We start from the raw sequence: 16,115 nt of genomic DNA, 5'->3' as shown, positions 1-16,115 counted from the left end.
AGTACGGTGTCGTCCGTGTGGTGGCAGGTGTCCGGATTGGATTCCCTTCCTTTTTAAGGCTGAATAATATTCTGTTCTGATGGCCCACACTCGGTTTATCTGTTCTTCCGTTGATGGACACTTGGGTGGCTTCACCTTTGGGCCACTGTGAATACAGAACCATTCTTAAGGGCAGAGGACCTCAGAGATGAAGGGGATCTGGAGCTAGAAAATGTGATGTAAAATTGTTGGCTGGATGCTTTGTTCACAGCGTCTGTCCTCATTTCTGGCTCTTTTCCCCTAACTTGAGTGTCAGAGACCATGTTTGTGTTACTTATTATTGTACACCCCACACTTAGGTTACCCAAGTATCTGTGCCATGAGGTTTTTTTTTTTAGTAACTATGTGAAATACAGTGCAGTGAATAGAGCACATTTCCTTCTCCATCCTCCCAGGGCTGTCGTTCAGATCCCCTGCCCCGTGGGCCTGTTCGTGCAGTAGTCTCACTGTCCACTTCCTCCTGGATGCTGCTGTCAGAGCCACCTTTGCAGACGTGGGGATCTTGCAATGCCACCTTTTGTGAAAACCTGTGACTCTCCCTTTCATAGAATAAAGGATCGCGAGTCCAAATGTTTGTCTGCTGCTGTCCGTCGTGAACCATTGGAAGTCGGGGCTTGCTGTTACTTCTGAGTCCGATGTCTTGCACGTGGTCGGTGTTTCACAACTCACTACTGAAATCAGTTTCTATTCCGTAGAATGCAAATACCGTGCTCTCAATATCATACTGGAACCTTTGCTAGCAACCAGCTTGCTTTTATCTGGGTCTCTCTTACCAGCCTAGGAATAGGGCTTCAGGGGGTCAGATTACATGTATTATTATGATTGTGGAAGACAGCTCCAGATCTAGGTTTTGCTCCTCCTTTGCATTCTACAAAATCATAGAAGGATATTTCCTTCAGCGCTTTGTTTTTTCTCCATGTGTTAATCCGACTTTTATGATGATTGCAAGAATATGCTCTGTGGATTTTTACATCGATCCCTTGGGGGGCTTTTTGCTGGCTCACTCTGACCAGAAAGGAAGCGTCTCAGGACTTAGAATATATATGGATGCACTTACTCTTGTAGAAATGCAAGCTTTCCTCTGGGATGTTGACAAATCTTATAAGGATCAGTTCTTGGTCGATGCTGAAACTGGGCCCTGACTGCCAGGGCTGCAGACCCAAGAGAGTGACAAGTAGCAACTTTATTTACTTTGACTTTTCAGAATCAAATTAAACGAGCCTGAATGGAATTCCCCTGAAGTCCCAGGCTTTTATTTATAGCCTTCTTTGGATCTCCAGCCGTCTCGCGAGGCACATAACTGTAGGGCAGGGCACCGGGAGCCCAAGACGTTTGGTCGGGTCCCGCATCCGGTCATTCGGATCGTGGTCGTCTGAGTCGTGAGGAATTTTGGACGTGGTCTAGCTGAGGCAAACTCGCCAAGCAGACCGCGTCTGAGGCTATGCTGCTTTTCCTGAGGTTTCTCAGATCGACCTTTCGGCAGCCCATTGAGATTATCTGCGGGGGCCTGTGGAAAGATTTGCCAGAGTCTGCACGAAGAGTCCTCACCGTAACCCTATAAGGGAAAATATGCTGTGCTGTGCTGGAGCGTCGGCTCCTCTGCTCCAGTGCCACACAAGCCCCGTCCCTCCCGAGCACGCTCCCAAGTCCTCCTGTCAGTGTCTCCGCTGACGGAGACGGGCATCGACCTGGCGGAGACCGTGAAGCTGTCAGAATCATTCCTTTGCCACTTCTGATCGCGTGTTCTAAGAATAGCACGGAAGACATGGCTACCAGGAGAGGACGGTCTGTGGTATTTTTCTCTGCAACTTTCTCTTCCACACGAATCTCAGGAGTTTTGTCCGTCATGGAGATGTAGAAACAAACGGGCGTGTGAATTCGCCAAGCACACCGTGCGCGTCCGTGGAGTCACGCGGCGGTCCCCGACGTGAGGCCGCACGCTGCCCGCCGGAGCAGACACACGGGTCCAGCCACCGCTCCTGCGTCAGGCGTGGACTCTGCCAAGGGCAGGCCTGCCCGGTGGGGACGGCGCTGCCTCGCAGGGCAGCCAGGTAAGGGAGGTGTGGCCTCGAGAGGTGTAGCACGACACGGACGGGCAAGGTGGAGGCCACCGTCCTCGGGTAAGAGTGGGCCCGACGGGTGTAGGAAACCGGACCGTTTGCCGCAGTGTGAGGCAGAGTGGGGGAGTGGAGAGGATGACTCTGGAAACATCAGCAGGGGCTGGTTGAGATCTGATACAGTGTCAGGAAAAGTCACTTCTTAAGGAGGTCGGGGACAAGGGCCATTTTCTGAAAAGGAGGTTGGTCTTGGGACCAGCCATGGTTTAGAAACTGCTTCCTAACTGGAGCCTCAAATCCAGTGCACTGGTCCCGGGGGAGGGGGAGCCGTGGAGGTTTCGTGCAACAGGCTCCCCAGCGCTGCAGCGACCCAGCCTCTGGAGACGGTCAGCTCGGAGAGATGTGTGCTTTCCCACAAGGCCCGGTGCGCCGCGGGAGGCAGGTGCGAGCCCTGCCTCATCTGTGCTGTTCTTTCCGGAGCCTCCCTGACCCCCGTTCTCTTGTGGCATCTGATTTTGAGTCCTAGTTAGAAAATCTTCTCCCAGGCCGGGGTTATAAAAGAATTCGCCTTCTGCTTCTTTGAGGACTTGAATGGCTTCGTCTTTGGTATTTTGATTCTCAGGTATCTTTGGAGTTTCTTCTGGTGTGTGATGTAAGTACTTAAATTTATCTTTTGTCTTCCTCCAAATGGCTGCCAGTTGTCCTGACTCCGGTTTGGGGGAGGGCCATCTTTTCCCCCTTTGTTTGCGATGCTTCCCGTATCAGGTGCCACATATCTGAACGCATGCAGGTCCGTTTGTTGACTTTCTGTTCTGTTGTGTTGATCCACCTGGGAACATATGTGCCTGCATCACACCTTTTTAACGGTAGCAACCTTTAATAGAGGGTAGGGTCCGTCCTTCGTCATTGTTCTGAGACATCCCCGCATCCTCGCTGGTACATTAAATTGGTTGTGACCGTGGACAGAATTAACATCTTTCTGATGGTAAGTTGTCCTCTCCAAAGGCAAGGGGGCACTTTTCTGTTTGTTCAGATTTACTTCTTTGTCTTTCAGGAGTGCTTTCAGTTTTCCTCATGGAGGTTGTGCACGTTTCTTTTTAAATTAAGTGTTCTACTTTCTGATTGCTTCTAAATGCTTGTTTGGTATAGAATTAACATGCAAAACTTTATTGAAAACTTTATCGGAGTTTTTTATTTTTTGTGGTAGTTTTATCATTGGTTATCTCGGGTTTTCCATGAATGATTTCACATCAGCTGCGGACAGAGATAATTTTGTTGTTTCATTTCCATTCGTAAGTCTCCAGTTGTCTCTCTTTTCTAATTGCTTTGGCTGGCGCTCCCAATAGAGTGTTAAACGTGGTGGAGGGAACAGGCCTCCTTGACTTGTTTCCAACCTTTCCGGGAATGCCTGAAGTCTTTCTCACTAAGTAGGTTCCTCTTCTTGCTTTGGTTTGTCCGTTAGTGTCTCAGGCCACTCGGGCTGCTATACCAGAGTAGCATAGACTAGGAGGCTTGTAAATAACCGACATTAATCTCTCCCAGCCCTGGAGGCTGGGAGTCTGCGATCAGGGTTCCAGCATGGATGGGTTCTGGTGAGGATCCTCCTCTGGGCTGTAGACTGTCTGCTCTTCATCCTCACAGGGCAAAGGGGCAAGAGCGATCTGTAGGACCTCTTGTGTACCATTTTGTACCGGGCACCATTCCCCTTTGAGAAGGCTCCTCATGACTCATCACCTCCCAATGGCCCCACTTCTGGTACTATCACATTGGGCATTAGGTTTCAACATGAATTTGGGGGGAACACAGACATTCAGCCTATAGGAGTTACTACACGTATTTTATCAAGCTAAGGAAGTATACATCAATTCCCATTCGTTGATTTTTTAAAAAAAATTAGGAGTGAGTATTGAATTTTGTTGAATGCATTTTCATGATCTATGGAGAGAATCACATGATCTCATTAGAGAAGATATTAATATGATAAATCATATTAGCATGTTTTCTAGCACCGAGTCATCGTGGCATTGCTGCAATGAACCCCATTTGGTCTGGTGTGCTATTAATGTATTGTGTTGATTTCTGTTTGTTAATATTTTATTTAGGATTTTTGCATTGGTATTTGTAAGTAACATTAGTCTTTCGGTTTTCTCTTTTTGTGCTATCTCTGTCGGGTTTAGGCATCGGTTTTGTACCAACTTCTAAAAAAGAAAGTATTTGAAAAATTTCTGTATTTACCCTCTGAAACAATTTGTGTAGTAAGGTTTGGTATATAAGGTTTGGTAGAATTCCCCTGTAAAACCATCTGGGCCTGGGGCTTGCATTTGTGGGGCTAATTCTTTGACACGTTTCTCTGCTTCTTCTATGGAAAATTGGTCTGTGTATGCTTTCTAAGACAATCTGGTAAATTGTACTCCTTTCTGTGAACTTATGTATTTCACCTACTTTTAAATGTATTTGCATAGAGTCGTATAGGATAGTGTTTCATGGCTTCTCTTAAGGGGAGGCAGATATCTAAGGACTTCATAGTTTCGGAAGGTAAGAAGTATGTGCGTGGTGTTTACCTACTCCTTGATCCCATCGATCCCAGGTCGCACAGTGAACTAGGAAGATGAGCATATGCCAGTCATAATGCCGCCAGCCGCCAGTTGTGAGGTACTTGGCTCTGCGCGTAGAGCCCCTCCTTTAACGCTCGTTACAACACTGAGATACATGATCAGCATCTCATGTGAAGGATGAGATCGTTTGGGGGATCGTTTACTCACTGACCTAAGGTGACACGGCTAGGAAGGTTTGGAACGGGGCTGTGGGTCTGATTTGTGTGGCCACCAACGCTGGGCTCCTTGTAAGCATCGGCAGGTGAGGAGGGCCAAGCAGAGACATGGACGGAGAGATTCTGGGAAGGGGGGTCAGGATGGATGGAATGACCAGGGTGTCTTCGCTGAGGAGGCGGGACGTGTGTTCCGCTCTAGAGGACTGGCAGTTTGGGGAGGGAGGAGGAGATGGCAGCAAGGTGATCGTAGGTGGGCTGGCTGGCAGCAGGCGGTGACCGTATCTCCACCCGGTGAGAAGGACACGTGGAGCCTGGCAGGTCCGGGTGCCAGCTGGGGCTGCGCGCTAGGTCTGGGAAGGGGAGAGCCAGGGGCACTGGGGAAGTAGGGAGAAGCCCGTACCTGTTTGCAAGTGACCCTAGATAAGGGGAGTTACCCACGTCTAGTTTCCATGCAGTGGGTTAGAACTTGGGAGGGAAGAACCACATGAGAGGGGTCTGGGATGAAAACTTAACACTGAAAAGACCCCCTTTGGGGCGCCTGGGTGGCTCAGTCGGTTGAGCGTCCGACTTCGGCTCAGGTCATGATCTTGCAGTTTGTGAGTTTGAGCCCCGCGTCGGGCTCCGTGCTGACAGCTTGGAGTCCGGAGCCTGCTCCGGATTCTGTGTCTCCCTCTCTCTCTGTCCCTTCCCCCTTCAGACACACACACTCTCTCTCTCTCAAAAATAAATAAAATCATTAAAAAAAAAAAAAAAAAAAAAGACCCCCAGCCGCCATCGTGGTTGCCCAGAGACACTGACCATCACTGAGGGTGCAAACAGCACGGGTCTCGTATACGCCAGGGAAGCTTGTGGACCGAGGAGAATGTGGACGTGGCAGCGTGTGCAGTCTGCCGCCGTGACAAATTGCGTGACGGGAATCTGCGAACCGTTCCTTGCCCTTCCTGACAAAGAGGAGGGAGGTTTGGGCGGCTAACCGTGTCTTCCTAGAGACAGTAGTAGTGGACGTTATTTCTCGTTGCTTGCAGGATTTGTCCTCGGCGAGTGGCTCGGTGTCCCGGGAAACTGCAGGGGGACCCCGGGAGCTCTGTCCTCGCCCCTGGAGGAGGCGTGTGGAGAAGACAGTTCTGTGCAGACCCGGGCGCTCCAGCCTGGCGGTCAGGCCACCCGGCTCCTGGTTGGGGCCTTTTAACCAAATACTTTGTGACCTCAGCAGGTAAGTCACTCTCCTTCTCTGGGCCCCAGGTTCCTCCCATCCGTCTGGCGTTCACATTCTGTGATTTAGGCATTAAGGTGGATAAAATTCCTTTAAAGTGGTTTTTGGGTCGCGCAAACGATAGCCCATTTCTTTTCTGTCGTTGAAATAAATCAAGCCACCACCAAACGTGAGTTAGAGGTTTTTCCAATAGTAGAGGGGCGGACTACAGAGGAAGCCGGTTGCTGTACCGAACTCTTTGTCTGCTGTGCTGCCCGGCCTTGCTCATTCTCTCCCTCTTTCTGTAGGACCGTGGAAGACACCACAAGAGCAGAGTCACTTGATTTAGTGCAGACATCCTTTTGCTTGGGAGAAGGGAGTTTTGCTGTTCGGATGCATAGAATGTACCCAGAAATGCCTCCAGGTGATTTCCTCGTTGCCTTGGGAATCATAAATTCTGTAGCCAGATCTTTTGTGTGGTGTGGGCATTTGGGAATTTTTTTTTTTTTTTTCCTGGAAGCTAGTGACTACACCTGTGTCCCAGTCCCAGTCATTGTTCAGTGATTCCCATTCTGCCGAGAGGAGGGTAGCGGGTGTGAGGGTTGGGAGGTTGAACAGAGGAGGCGGGAGCCCCAGAGGGCCACACGGTGGTTCGAGGGTGGACGTGGCCTTGCTCTGCTTCCTGGCCTGGATCAGGCTCTTCACCGTTTTCCTTTGATCTCTGCCACCTGTGATATTTCCAAGACAACGTGATCGTGAGGGTCAAGGGATGACATGCACTGGAAGCATTTTGTAGAGGAGGGTGTCACTGGTTGTTATTCTGAGTGCAGCGCCCTTTGGCCTGTGTTCCGGGCACACAAACTGGGGAAGAGGAGTAGACCGTGCCCTTGGTGAGTCTCCGACCCTGTGAGCCTTCCTTGTTCCGTCAGCAAGTTGAGAACGAATTGGCCTCGGTTATAAGATTCTGGTTTTTAACATAAGCAGTGTTAGTAAGAGAGCTAGGCAAGGCACCATTTGAGCGGTGAGCCAGAAGGCTGTGGTTGTGAGGGGAGCCTGTTGCCATCGTGGGAAGGAGGTTACTTGAGCGTGGACACAGAGGAGTGAGTGTCCTCTTCCGCTGAGAGTGAAAGGTACAGTCAGTGCGACGGTGCGAAAAGCACAGGCATCAACACTGAGCAGACTTGGTTCTGACTCCCATCCTGCCCCTCATGTCGAGCGCTGTGACCTCGGGCCGGAACATAACCTTTCTCTGTCTCGAAGGGCTCGTGTGCCGATGAGTCTGGCACGGGGTCGGCACTTGGCGGGAGCTCTGATTCCCCAGCAAACGTCTCTAAGGAGGGACGATACTTCTGCGGGGGAAAACAGAAGCACCTGGACTGTGACGAGGACTCGGGCTGGGAGTGCTGCAGGAGGTCAGGTGCACGTGTGTTTCCTGGCCCCAGAGAAGCAGCCCGGCTCCTGAGCGAAGGAGAGAGCGAGTGTCGGGCGGTGGAGAAGTCGGGTCCCGGGGAGGGAAGCCCTCGGAGGCTCGCGGAGAGGGGCACTCGGGATCCATCCGTGGAAACCCAAGCCGAATCCCTGGACCCCGGATTGCTTTGCCTGTCCTACGAGAGCGGGCTCAGAGCTGGAAGAAGGAGTGGCCGCGCCAGAGGGCACAGGGCAACCTGGTGCAGTTTGAGTCATACGATGCCACCCCTGCGTCGGGGCACGTGTCCATTAGAGCCTCATTTCTGGAGCTACTGTGGACACTGCCCTTAGACTTCCAGGGAAAGGCGGGTCCATATCCAGAGTCTTAGGCTGAAGATTGGGTGCGGGAACTTCTCGTTCCTCCCTAGCCTTGGCGGCATGTCTGTTAGCTCTGGGAAGTCACGCCCCTTCCTTCAGCGTGCGTGTGCCGAGTGCGTGGTTAATGCTGGATGCTGCTGGGCACCAGAGGGAACCCAGCGACGTACCGGATGCTGTCTCTGTGGGCCAGGACGGCAGTCCAGTGGGGGAGGTAGATGGCTCGGTACGTAATTCTGATGCCCTACAGGGCACCATGTAGGCCCCGGCGGAATTTATCACCCCCCTAATAGCTCATAAGAAGATGGCTGTAGCGTCTCACCAGGCCGGGTCGTGTCAGGAAGCAACCATGCGATGATCATCGTGAAGGGGCCGAAGCAGGGCCCTTGGAATCAGATCTGCATTCAGGTTCTCACTGCTGCGCTCTTGCCGTGTGGCCGTGAGCAGATTATGAGCTGGAGAAGCTTAGCCACCTACTTGCCTGGTAGCCTTCGGCGACCTCCCTGAGCCTCCGTTTCGTCAGCCGTAAGCTGGGATGGCAACAGCAGCTAAGCCCCCCGGGGCTGCTCTCCAGGGACGGGCACAGGGTGGACACTTGAGGCTGCTGTGTGAGCATTTGCTCGAATACAAGCGAGCAGACCGGGGCTGGCTTCTCGTTCCCCCGCAGATGGGGATGAAGGAGTCTCAGCAGCACTCCCGGGAGGAGGCGGAGGAGGGGTCTTGTGTAGGTGCCTTTCACGTCGTGGGTCCTCAGAAAGTGTCTCTTCCTTACTGGAGAGTCACCCGTCACTCAGTACTCCGGTGCTTTCCGCGCACACGGTACCGCGGGGCCGGGCGTCCAGAGATGAGCTGAGCGCAAAACCTGCTCTCAACCAGCTGACCAGCTGTTGGGAGAAGAACAACACCAAAACAAAGCCTAGATCACTAAGTATCCGGTTATCGGTTATGGGTAGGGCCGCCGCCAGCGGAGTGAGTCTTGGGAACGAAGGCGGAGCCCCGTGGGGAGGGGCCGATTGGGGAGGGTTGGTCAGAGGGGGCTGGGAGGAGGGGGACGCGGGGGGGGGGGGGGCTTTAAGTGTTTGCAGGGGCTGCCAGGGGCGTGGTGTGGTTTGTGGAGTCTGTGAAGGTTTTCCAACAGTGACGCTCTCTGATGTGCGACGTGCCGCACCCTGCGGTGGGGAGAGCCGTGCTCCGCGGATCTTGGTTTGCAATTTCAGGTGAACAGAAAACCATACGAGGCAGCTTTTTGTAAAAAACAACGAAACGAACGTTTGTGAGCAGGCTCGGGCGTAAGGTGTGCCATGCAGCTCCACGGATGACGGAGGAGGGGCCGGGAAGCTCTCGGGAAGCCCATCGGTGTCTGTCTGTCTGTCTCTGGCCTCTGAGCGTGTCTGCCTGTATTCCAGGGTGTGCTGATAACTGAATTCTTTCCTCCTCTGGTACTGGCTTCGCCCTCCGGCACATATGTGCTTAAACATGGCTCCTGTGTCTATGTGTCTTCTTCCACTGCAGAGATCCCAACTGCCCACGAGTCCCTAGTCCCAGGCAAACTCCACAGGAAGGAGGGAGAATCAGACTGTGCAGCTTGGTTGAGGGTGGCCCAGCAAGTTATCCTGGGAGTGGAAGGTGGCTGTAGGCTGCATAGGGTGACAGGGATATGGATACGGCTTCCCAGAGGGCGCTGGTCTTTTGAGCAGGGGGAGTGTGAGCCAGGAGGTGCCCCGCCCCCATGGTCACAGGAAACTCACAGCCCGGAGAGGTCTGTGTGAGTCCTGCGTGGGAACTCCGTAACAGAGCTCAGGGCCTTTAGGACAGATGCAGTCTGAGGCCCCCTTTATACATTTTCATGACTCATGCTGGGACCTACGTGAAATCTTATAGGATGAATATAATTTGGTTACATGCAAGAGAGGCATTTTTGATTAAAAAAGTATGTATGAATGAAGGCCGAGAAGGGGCTATCGTGAGTTTAACATAGACCCATAAGCATTTTTAACATTTTTGCTGATAGCAGCCCATCGATTTTTGGACGAGGTTGATTTTTTTTTTTTTTATTGTGGTAAAATACACATATCATAAAATTTGCCGTTTTGACTCTTTGTGAATGCACATGTAGTGTCATTCAGCACATTCCCTTTGTCAGGCAGCTGTCACCACTCTCCATCCCCAGAACTTTTTCATCTTCCCAAACGGTAACTTATCATCCCGGGCTGAAACCACCCATTGAACCCTAACTTCCTGTTCTCCCTCCCGGGCCCCAGAAGACACCACTCCATGTTCTGTTGCCATGATTTTGATGACTGTAAGTACCTCGCATACGTGGAATCACACAGTATGTGTCCTTTTGTAACTGGTGTATTTCACTGAGCACGAGGTCCTCCGGGTTCATCCATGTTGTAACAGGCGTCATAATGTCCCTCCTTCTCAAGGCTGAAGAATATTCTGTTGTGTATAGGCCATGTCCAGCCATCAGTGGACGTGTGGGTTGTTTCCACCTTTTGAACTATGAACAACACTAGCAGCCCACCATTTTTAAAGTATAGATGAGATTGTTTTCCACTTAGAATCATCAACACATTGTTTGACTAATGAAACCTTTAGTCAGTGTTTGACTAAGTAAATACTTAATCTATCCTCTCCATTTCATAGAGGGGAACTCGTTCAATTAGGAAAAGTGAACAGCCCAGGGATACACCTTGCCTACTTTGGACTCATTTGCCATTTCTTCATCCACGTACCTAAAATTATGAGAGATTCTGTAGTTACAACAGCATGGCCTCAGTTAGGATCTTTAGTCCTGAAGAGTGTTGTGGACTTGGAAAGAATCCCATAGACCAGTGGTTCTCAAACCTTTTTGCTTAGGACTTTTTGGTTTCAAAATAAATACTGAAGATGTGTGGCTTATCTGTACACATTATAATTTAAAACTGGCAGATTTTTAAGGAATTTCGTCATTCATTTAAAAATAATATATGTCTATGAAAAGTAACCACATTGACCAAAACAAGCTAATTTGTGAGATAGTGCCGTGTTTCAGATTCCTGCAAGTATTTCCCGTATCCGGTTTGATAAAGATGACTGGATTCTTGTATCTATTTCTGCACTCAGATTGCTGTGAAGCAGTGTTTTAGAGGGAGCACATAAAGAGAATCTGGCTCACACAGACCCAGGGTCAGAGTACTTCAGTGCCTTTTCAGGAAACTGTCAATATTCTTCTTTGATACTACACCAAAAATTGTCAAGTGGTAGTTTCTTAGTGTGTTAGTTGCAATGTGGAATCTGAAGCTGAATCAGACAACAAACACTTCATCCTCCGTTACATTAGAACATTTCAGCTTATTTTGTACGTTAGATGGATCTTTGCCCGTGTGTGATTTTGTGACGTCACGGTTCACTGGGTTGTGTGGCTCTTCCAAAGGCTGACCTGCTGCTCTGTACCGTATCAGAAAGGCCTGTTGGTCAGTGTCACTCCCGTTCTGGTCGGTAAAGTCTCTGCTGAGAAGCTGTCGTGCTCACGGTGGTGGGTACAAGTGCTCGAAATTCTCACTCTTCCATTTGGAAGCTCAAATTTTACCCTTGGCAACCGACACTGCCGTTGTTTACCTTGGCCTGATGAGGTCATTTTGTTCCCTGTTGGGAAGATGTCAGTCATACACTCAGTCTGTGTCCTTGCAGTTCGTGTATCATTGCTTCCTGGGCCCCCGTGACAAAGCAGCTTAGTGTGACTGGCACCTCAAACAGTGCACGCGTGCTTGCCCTCCGACCCCTGTTGTCTGTCAGTCTGCGCGGAGGGGCTGCTTGCTTGCCTGCTTCCCATTTTATCGTACAGGATGCCAAAAAGGTGCATCCCCTGGGGCGGATGATTCGTACCACTCCGTCAAAGCTCTTTTTCTTTTAAAGTTTATTTGATTTTGAGAGAGGTGTGAGCAGGGGAGGGGCAGAGAGAGACGGAGCACAGAGCCTGATGTGGGGCTCAAAGTCACAAACTGAGATCATGACCTGAGCAGAAATCCAGAGTCAGACACTCCACCAACTGAGCCACCCAGCTGCCCCCCAAAACACTCTTAAAGTAACATTTTAATTTTTACTGTCAGCGTGTGGTGAGGTATACAGTGGCCACAAGTTTAGTTCGCCGTCCCTGCTTTGCTTTGTGCTAAGAGGGTGGCAGTTTAAGCCTCTTTGCCTTTGCACCATTAATGCCGGACAAGAAGAATCAAGCTTCAGTACTATAAAAATAGTTGGAGCCCCTGCACACCCTACAAGGGCTTTGGGGGTCCCTGAAAGGTTCACACCATGAGACGTCAATTGCTGACTTCAGCCACGTAGCCTGGTCTTGAGTCTGCCTTGATCCTATAAGGGACAGACACGGTGAGGAGTCCGCACCCAAGTCCTTCTTGGCGTCGGCATCTTTCTCGTAACTGCACAGACATGCTCACGGCCTTCTTGGGGATGGAAGCAGAGTTGAGTGTTGAGTTTCTGAAACCACGTCCTAGTGGTTATTTGAAAGCTCTTTGGCATTTCAAACTGCCAGCTCCTTCTCAACATTGAAATTTAATATGCAATTGACCCCATGATTTCGGGCTTTTGGGTCACGGCTCCATCTGTTGGCAGCACGGCTCTGGAGCTTGTCCGAGACGAAACTTGCCGCGTCAAAGCCGGGCAAAGCAGCGTGTTTGTCTAGAAGGTGGTGCCTGGATCTTCTTCCGCCTGGCTTCGGCAAACTTGCTTTGCACATGGGAACACTGTACCCAGTCCAGCTGAAATGAAACGCATTTATCCTGTGGCGTTTGCACACCACTGGGTCTGACGGTGTCCTTCCTCTCTCCTTTGTTCGCAGCAATGGAAGAGTTAATAGTTGAACTCCGTCTCTTTCTTGAACTCCTGGACCACGAGTACCTAACGTCAACCGTCAGGGAGAAAAAGGCGGTGATTACCGACATACTGCTGAGGATACAGTCATCCAAAGGTGCGTCCGCTCTTTCTTCCTCCAGTGTCTGCTTTGCCTCTGAACCTTCTTTAATACCACTATGTAAACACGATCGTTTGTTCATTAACATATGAACCTATCGATTCACCACGCTGTCCCCGAGGGCCTCCCTGTGTGCCCGGTGCTGGCGGGCTCCCCGCATGGGAGGGCAAAGCCTTTGAGGAGCTGACGGTGACCACGCTCTACTTACTTCCTCTCTGTACACTCCTCTCCTCATCGGGAGCATCCGCCTCAGACGAATGTCGTGGGAGTCAGAGGCGATGACATAAAATACCTCCAGACAGTGTCTGACATGTGGTAAACCCGCCATCACTGGCTGTGATTTTCTCCTGTTGCTTTTTTTTCCCTTTAATATTTATTCAGTTTTGAGAGAGAGTGAGTTGGGGAGGGGCAGAGAGAGAGAGAGAGAGAGAGAGAGAGAGAGAGAGAGAGAGAGAATCCCAAGCAGGTTCCACACTGTCAGCACAGAGCCCCACGCGGGGCTCAAACTCACGAACCGTGAGATCACAACCTGAGCCGAAGTCAAGAGTTGGACGCTCAACCGACCGAGCCACCCAGGGGTCCCTTTCCTGTGGCTTTTATGGGTGGAAGGGGCCCTGCTTTCCAACCCCACGCCCTCTGCGTGTTCTCTTTGCCCGGCTGTTCCTGACAGGCGGTCTGGACGCACCACCGCATGTGGGCCTCCAGCCTTGGGAGCTGCTGTTGGCTTTCCCTGATGCCCCTTCCTGTCTCCTTCTGCCCGGTGGGTTCCGACCCTCTGTCTCTCATGCTGTGCTCTGTACATGCTTCCGAAGCTTTCCACCTGTCTTGTTCTCCCCTCCACTCTTTAATTAGCCTTGAACCTGTCCGCTGATTATTTTCAGTGGTAGAATATTCCCATTCGTTCTTTTTCTGTCTTTTCACTGTTGCCAGTTCCGTGCCAGAATTCTCCACCGTAGCTTCTGGCGCTCAGGGCTCTGGCTTTTCACAGCCCATTTTCCTGCCTGCATAGCACATGCAGCCTAGTGCAGGTGAACCTTGTCGAGTGGCTGTGCTTGTGGGTCTTTCCAGGTGGGTCCTGGCCTATAGATAGTCCCATGCCCATATGAAACCCGATTCCTTCCACTTTCCTGCCTTCGCTGACCTGGTGCTCACTGTTGTTTCTAAGAGTTACTTGTGTGTAAACTTGTCTTCCCAACTTGAACACGAACCCACTGAGAGCATGAGCTCACACCAGCCATGGCACTCACCACGCTCGTCTGTCCCAGTGTCTGACTTTAAGAGGGCACCTAATACAGGGGTGCTGGGGTGGCTCAGTCGGTTGAGTGTCCGACTCTTAATTTTGGCCCAGCTCATGATCCCAGGGTCGTGGGATCCAGCCCCATGTCAGGCTCTGCACTGAGCATGGAACCTGCTTGGGATTCTCTCTCTCTCTCTCTCTCTCTCTCTCTCTCTCTCTCTCTCTGCCCCTGTCTTCCACTCATGCTGTATCTCTCTCCCTCTCTCTCTCCAAAATAAAAAAAAGTTAAAAAATGAGAACAAAAGAGGGCACCTAATACACACGGGCTGATTCCCAGGGAAGCGCCTGCCCCCGGAGTCCACAGGTAATCGCTGACCTGAGGGGAAGTTCAGGCAAAGCACCTCACCTGGGCGAGGCCGGTGGCTTTGGGAAGAACGTGGCTTTGGTGGCCACTCCCTCATTTGCACCTGCTAATGTCTCCGTGAGTTCCGTAACCCTTTTTTTCCAGCCGTAGATTCCTCACCTGTAAAGTGGAGAATGACAAAATTGCTGTACACGATTAGAGAAAACAAATATTTGCAAAGCATTCACGATGGGGCCGAGGGAGTGAGAACGGCTAGCGCCCCCCCCCCCCCCCCCACTCAGTTCTGTGGTTTTGGTTGATGCTCACAGGTTTCGAAGTGAAAGACCATGTTCAGAAGCAAGAGACCCCCAACAGCTTGCCGGCTCCTCCCCAGATGCCTTTGCCGGAGATCCCTCAGCCGTGGCTGGTGAGTGAAGGGTCCCCCCGGGGCAGCAGCAGAGCCCCCGGGCCCCGGGCTACTCAGGGCCCCGGGCAGGTGATAATGGCTTGGGTCTGGGGGAAAGGGGGCCTCGTCTTGCTAGAGGCTCTCCTTCGAGTGGTTTGTAGGGCTGCGAGCGGGAGGCTGTTCACGTAGCTTCCCTTGGGAGGCTGGTGTTTCCTTAACAAGGGCTGGAGCTCCAGGTCCGTGGAAATCTGTTCTTAGGTCAGATTTTTTTTTTTTTTTTTTTTTTTTAATTAAAATCAGAGGCTTTAGCAGGCACAACAGTGGCAGCAGAGTCTAGGGACCTGACCATCTGGGTGAGTTCTGGGGTTGAATACCTTAGTCTGACACTTTAATATTCATTGTTATGCTTCTTCCGGGGCAAAAAAATACATCCACATCCCAGGAATGTGTGTTGGATTGGATTGGATTGGATTGGATTGGATTGGATTGGATTGGATGCATCCAGAATTTGTTTTGGAAGTCTTTTGCCACGTTTGCCGTCTTGGGGTGCTCTCACATGCACCTTCTCACAGGCCATTTAGCTCTTCCTGCCTTGCTGCGTTCTTGTGTGCTCACTTAGGAACGTTGGACATGCTGGCAGGACCAGAGCAAACTTGGTTACTTGACGGTTTTCTTTTTAATGTTTGCTTTCAGCAGGGACACGTCACCGTCTCACCCTCAGAACAAGGGCTGTGGGAGAGCAGGGCCTGTCTCCGCCTGGGTCCCCGCGTCGTGGCCTGTGTCCATTAGATGCCCATCAGTTAGCATTTTAGAGGGGACAGAGGACGTTAGCACCCGTCGGCTCCCTCCTGCGTATCACACACCTCACTCGGTATTTTTCCACTTATAATTTCATGTAATCCTCACGGCTTGACCTTAGAGAACCCCTACAGCACCTGACCATGTGACTGGGACGCACACCCATTTCCAGACCAGGAAATTTAGGTCAGTGAATATATGTGATTGGTTCAACACCACACGAGAGTCAGGAAAGGCAAAAATTGTAGCAGGTTCTTTGGATTCAAATCCAGTCTTTTCTCAACGCTACTGTTTTGGGGTGTGGCCGCACAGCCGAGGCAGGCATGGCTCCCGGAGCAGAGAATGTGGTGTCCGGAACCGGAAGCCCGATAGGGTAACCGTGAGTTCGTCCCGAAATGGTAGATCTCTGGTGCTTAGAGAAGGTGCCTGGCAGGTGCCAAGCCCCACGCAAGGGCCTGCCGCTCCTGGAGAGAGCCGTACTTCCCAGACTTTCACGGCCCCGAATCCCCGGGGATCCTGTGA

General features: G+C 51.2%; 1 protein-coding gene across 7 annotated transcripts in view; it reads left to right on the top strand.

The window, feature by feature from the left end:
* Positions 1–16,115, top strand: part of AFAP1 (actin filament associated protein 1) — a 146,727-nt gene that overhangs the window by 48,257 nt on the left and 82,355 nt on the right. For 4 of the 7 annotated variants that reach the window (XM_027074270.2, XM_027074537.2, XM_027074325.2 and 1 more), the window contains exons 2-5: positions 5,892–6,079; positions 6,367–6,482; positions 12,678–12,806; positions 14,719–14,816. In XM_027074270.2, coding sequence (XP_026930071.1) covers positions 6,452–6,482; positions 12,678–12,806; positions 14,719–14,816 — 258 coding nt within the window. In that variant the 5' untranslated portion in view covers positions 5,892–6,079; positions 6,367–6,451. Of the gene's footprint in view, positions 1–1,806; positions 2,091–5,891; positions 6,080–6,366; positions 6,483–12,677; positions 12,807–14,718; positions 14,817–16,115 lie in introns of those variants that run through there. The other 3 variants (XM_027074478.2, XM_027074369.2, XM_027074428.2) reach the window with 3 other exon arrangements.

This window comes from Acinonyx jubatus, chromosome B1, assembly GCF_027475565.1.
Source record: "Acinonyx jubatus isolate Ajub_Pintada_27869175 chromosome B1, VMU_Ajub_asm_v1.0, whole genome shotgun sequence".
Lineage (NCBI taxonomy): Eukaryota > Metazoa > Chordata > Mammalia > Carnivora > Felidae > Acinonyx > Acinonyx jubatus.
Note: the sequence above shows the minus strand (reverse complement) of the source record. Positions and strands in the feature narration are given on the sequence as shown.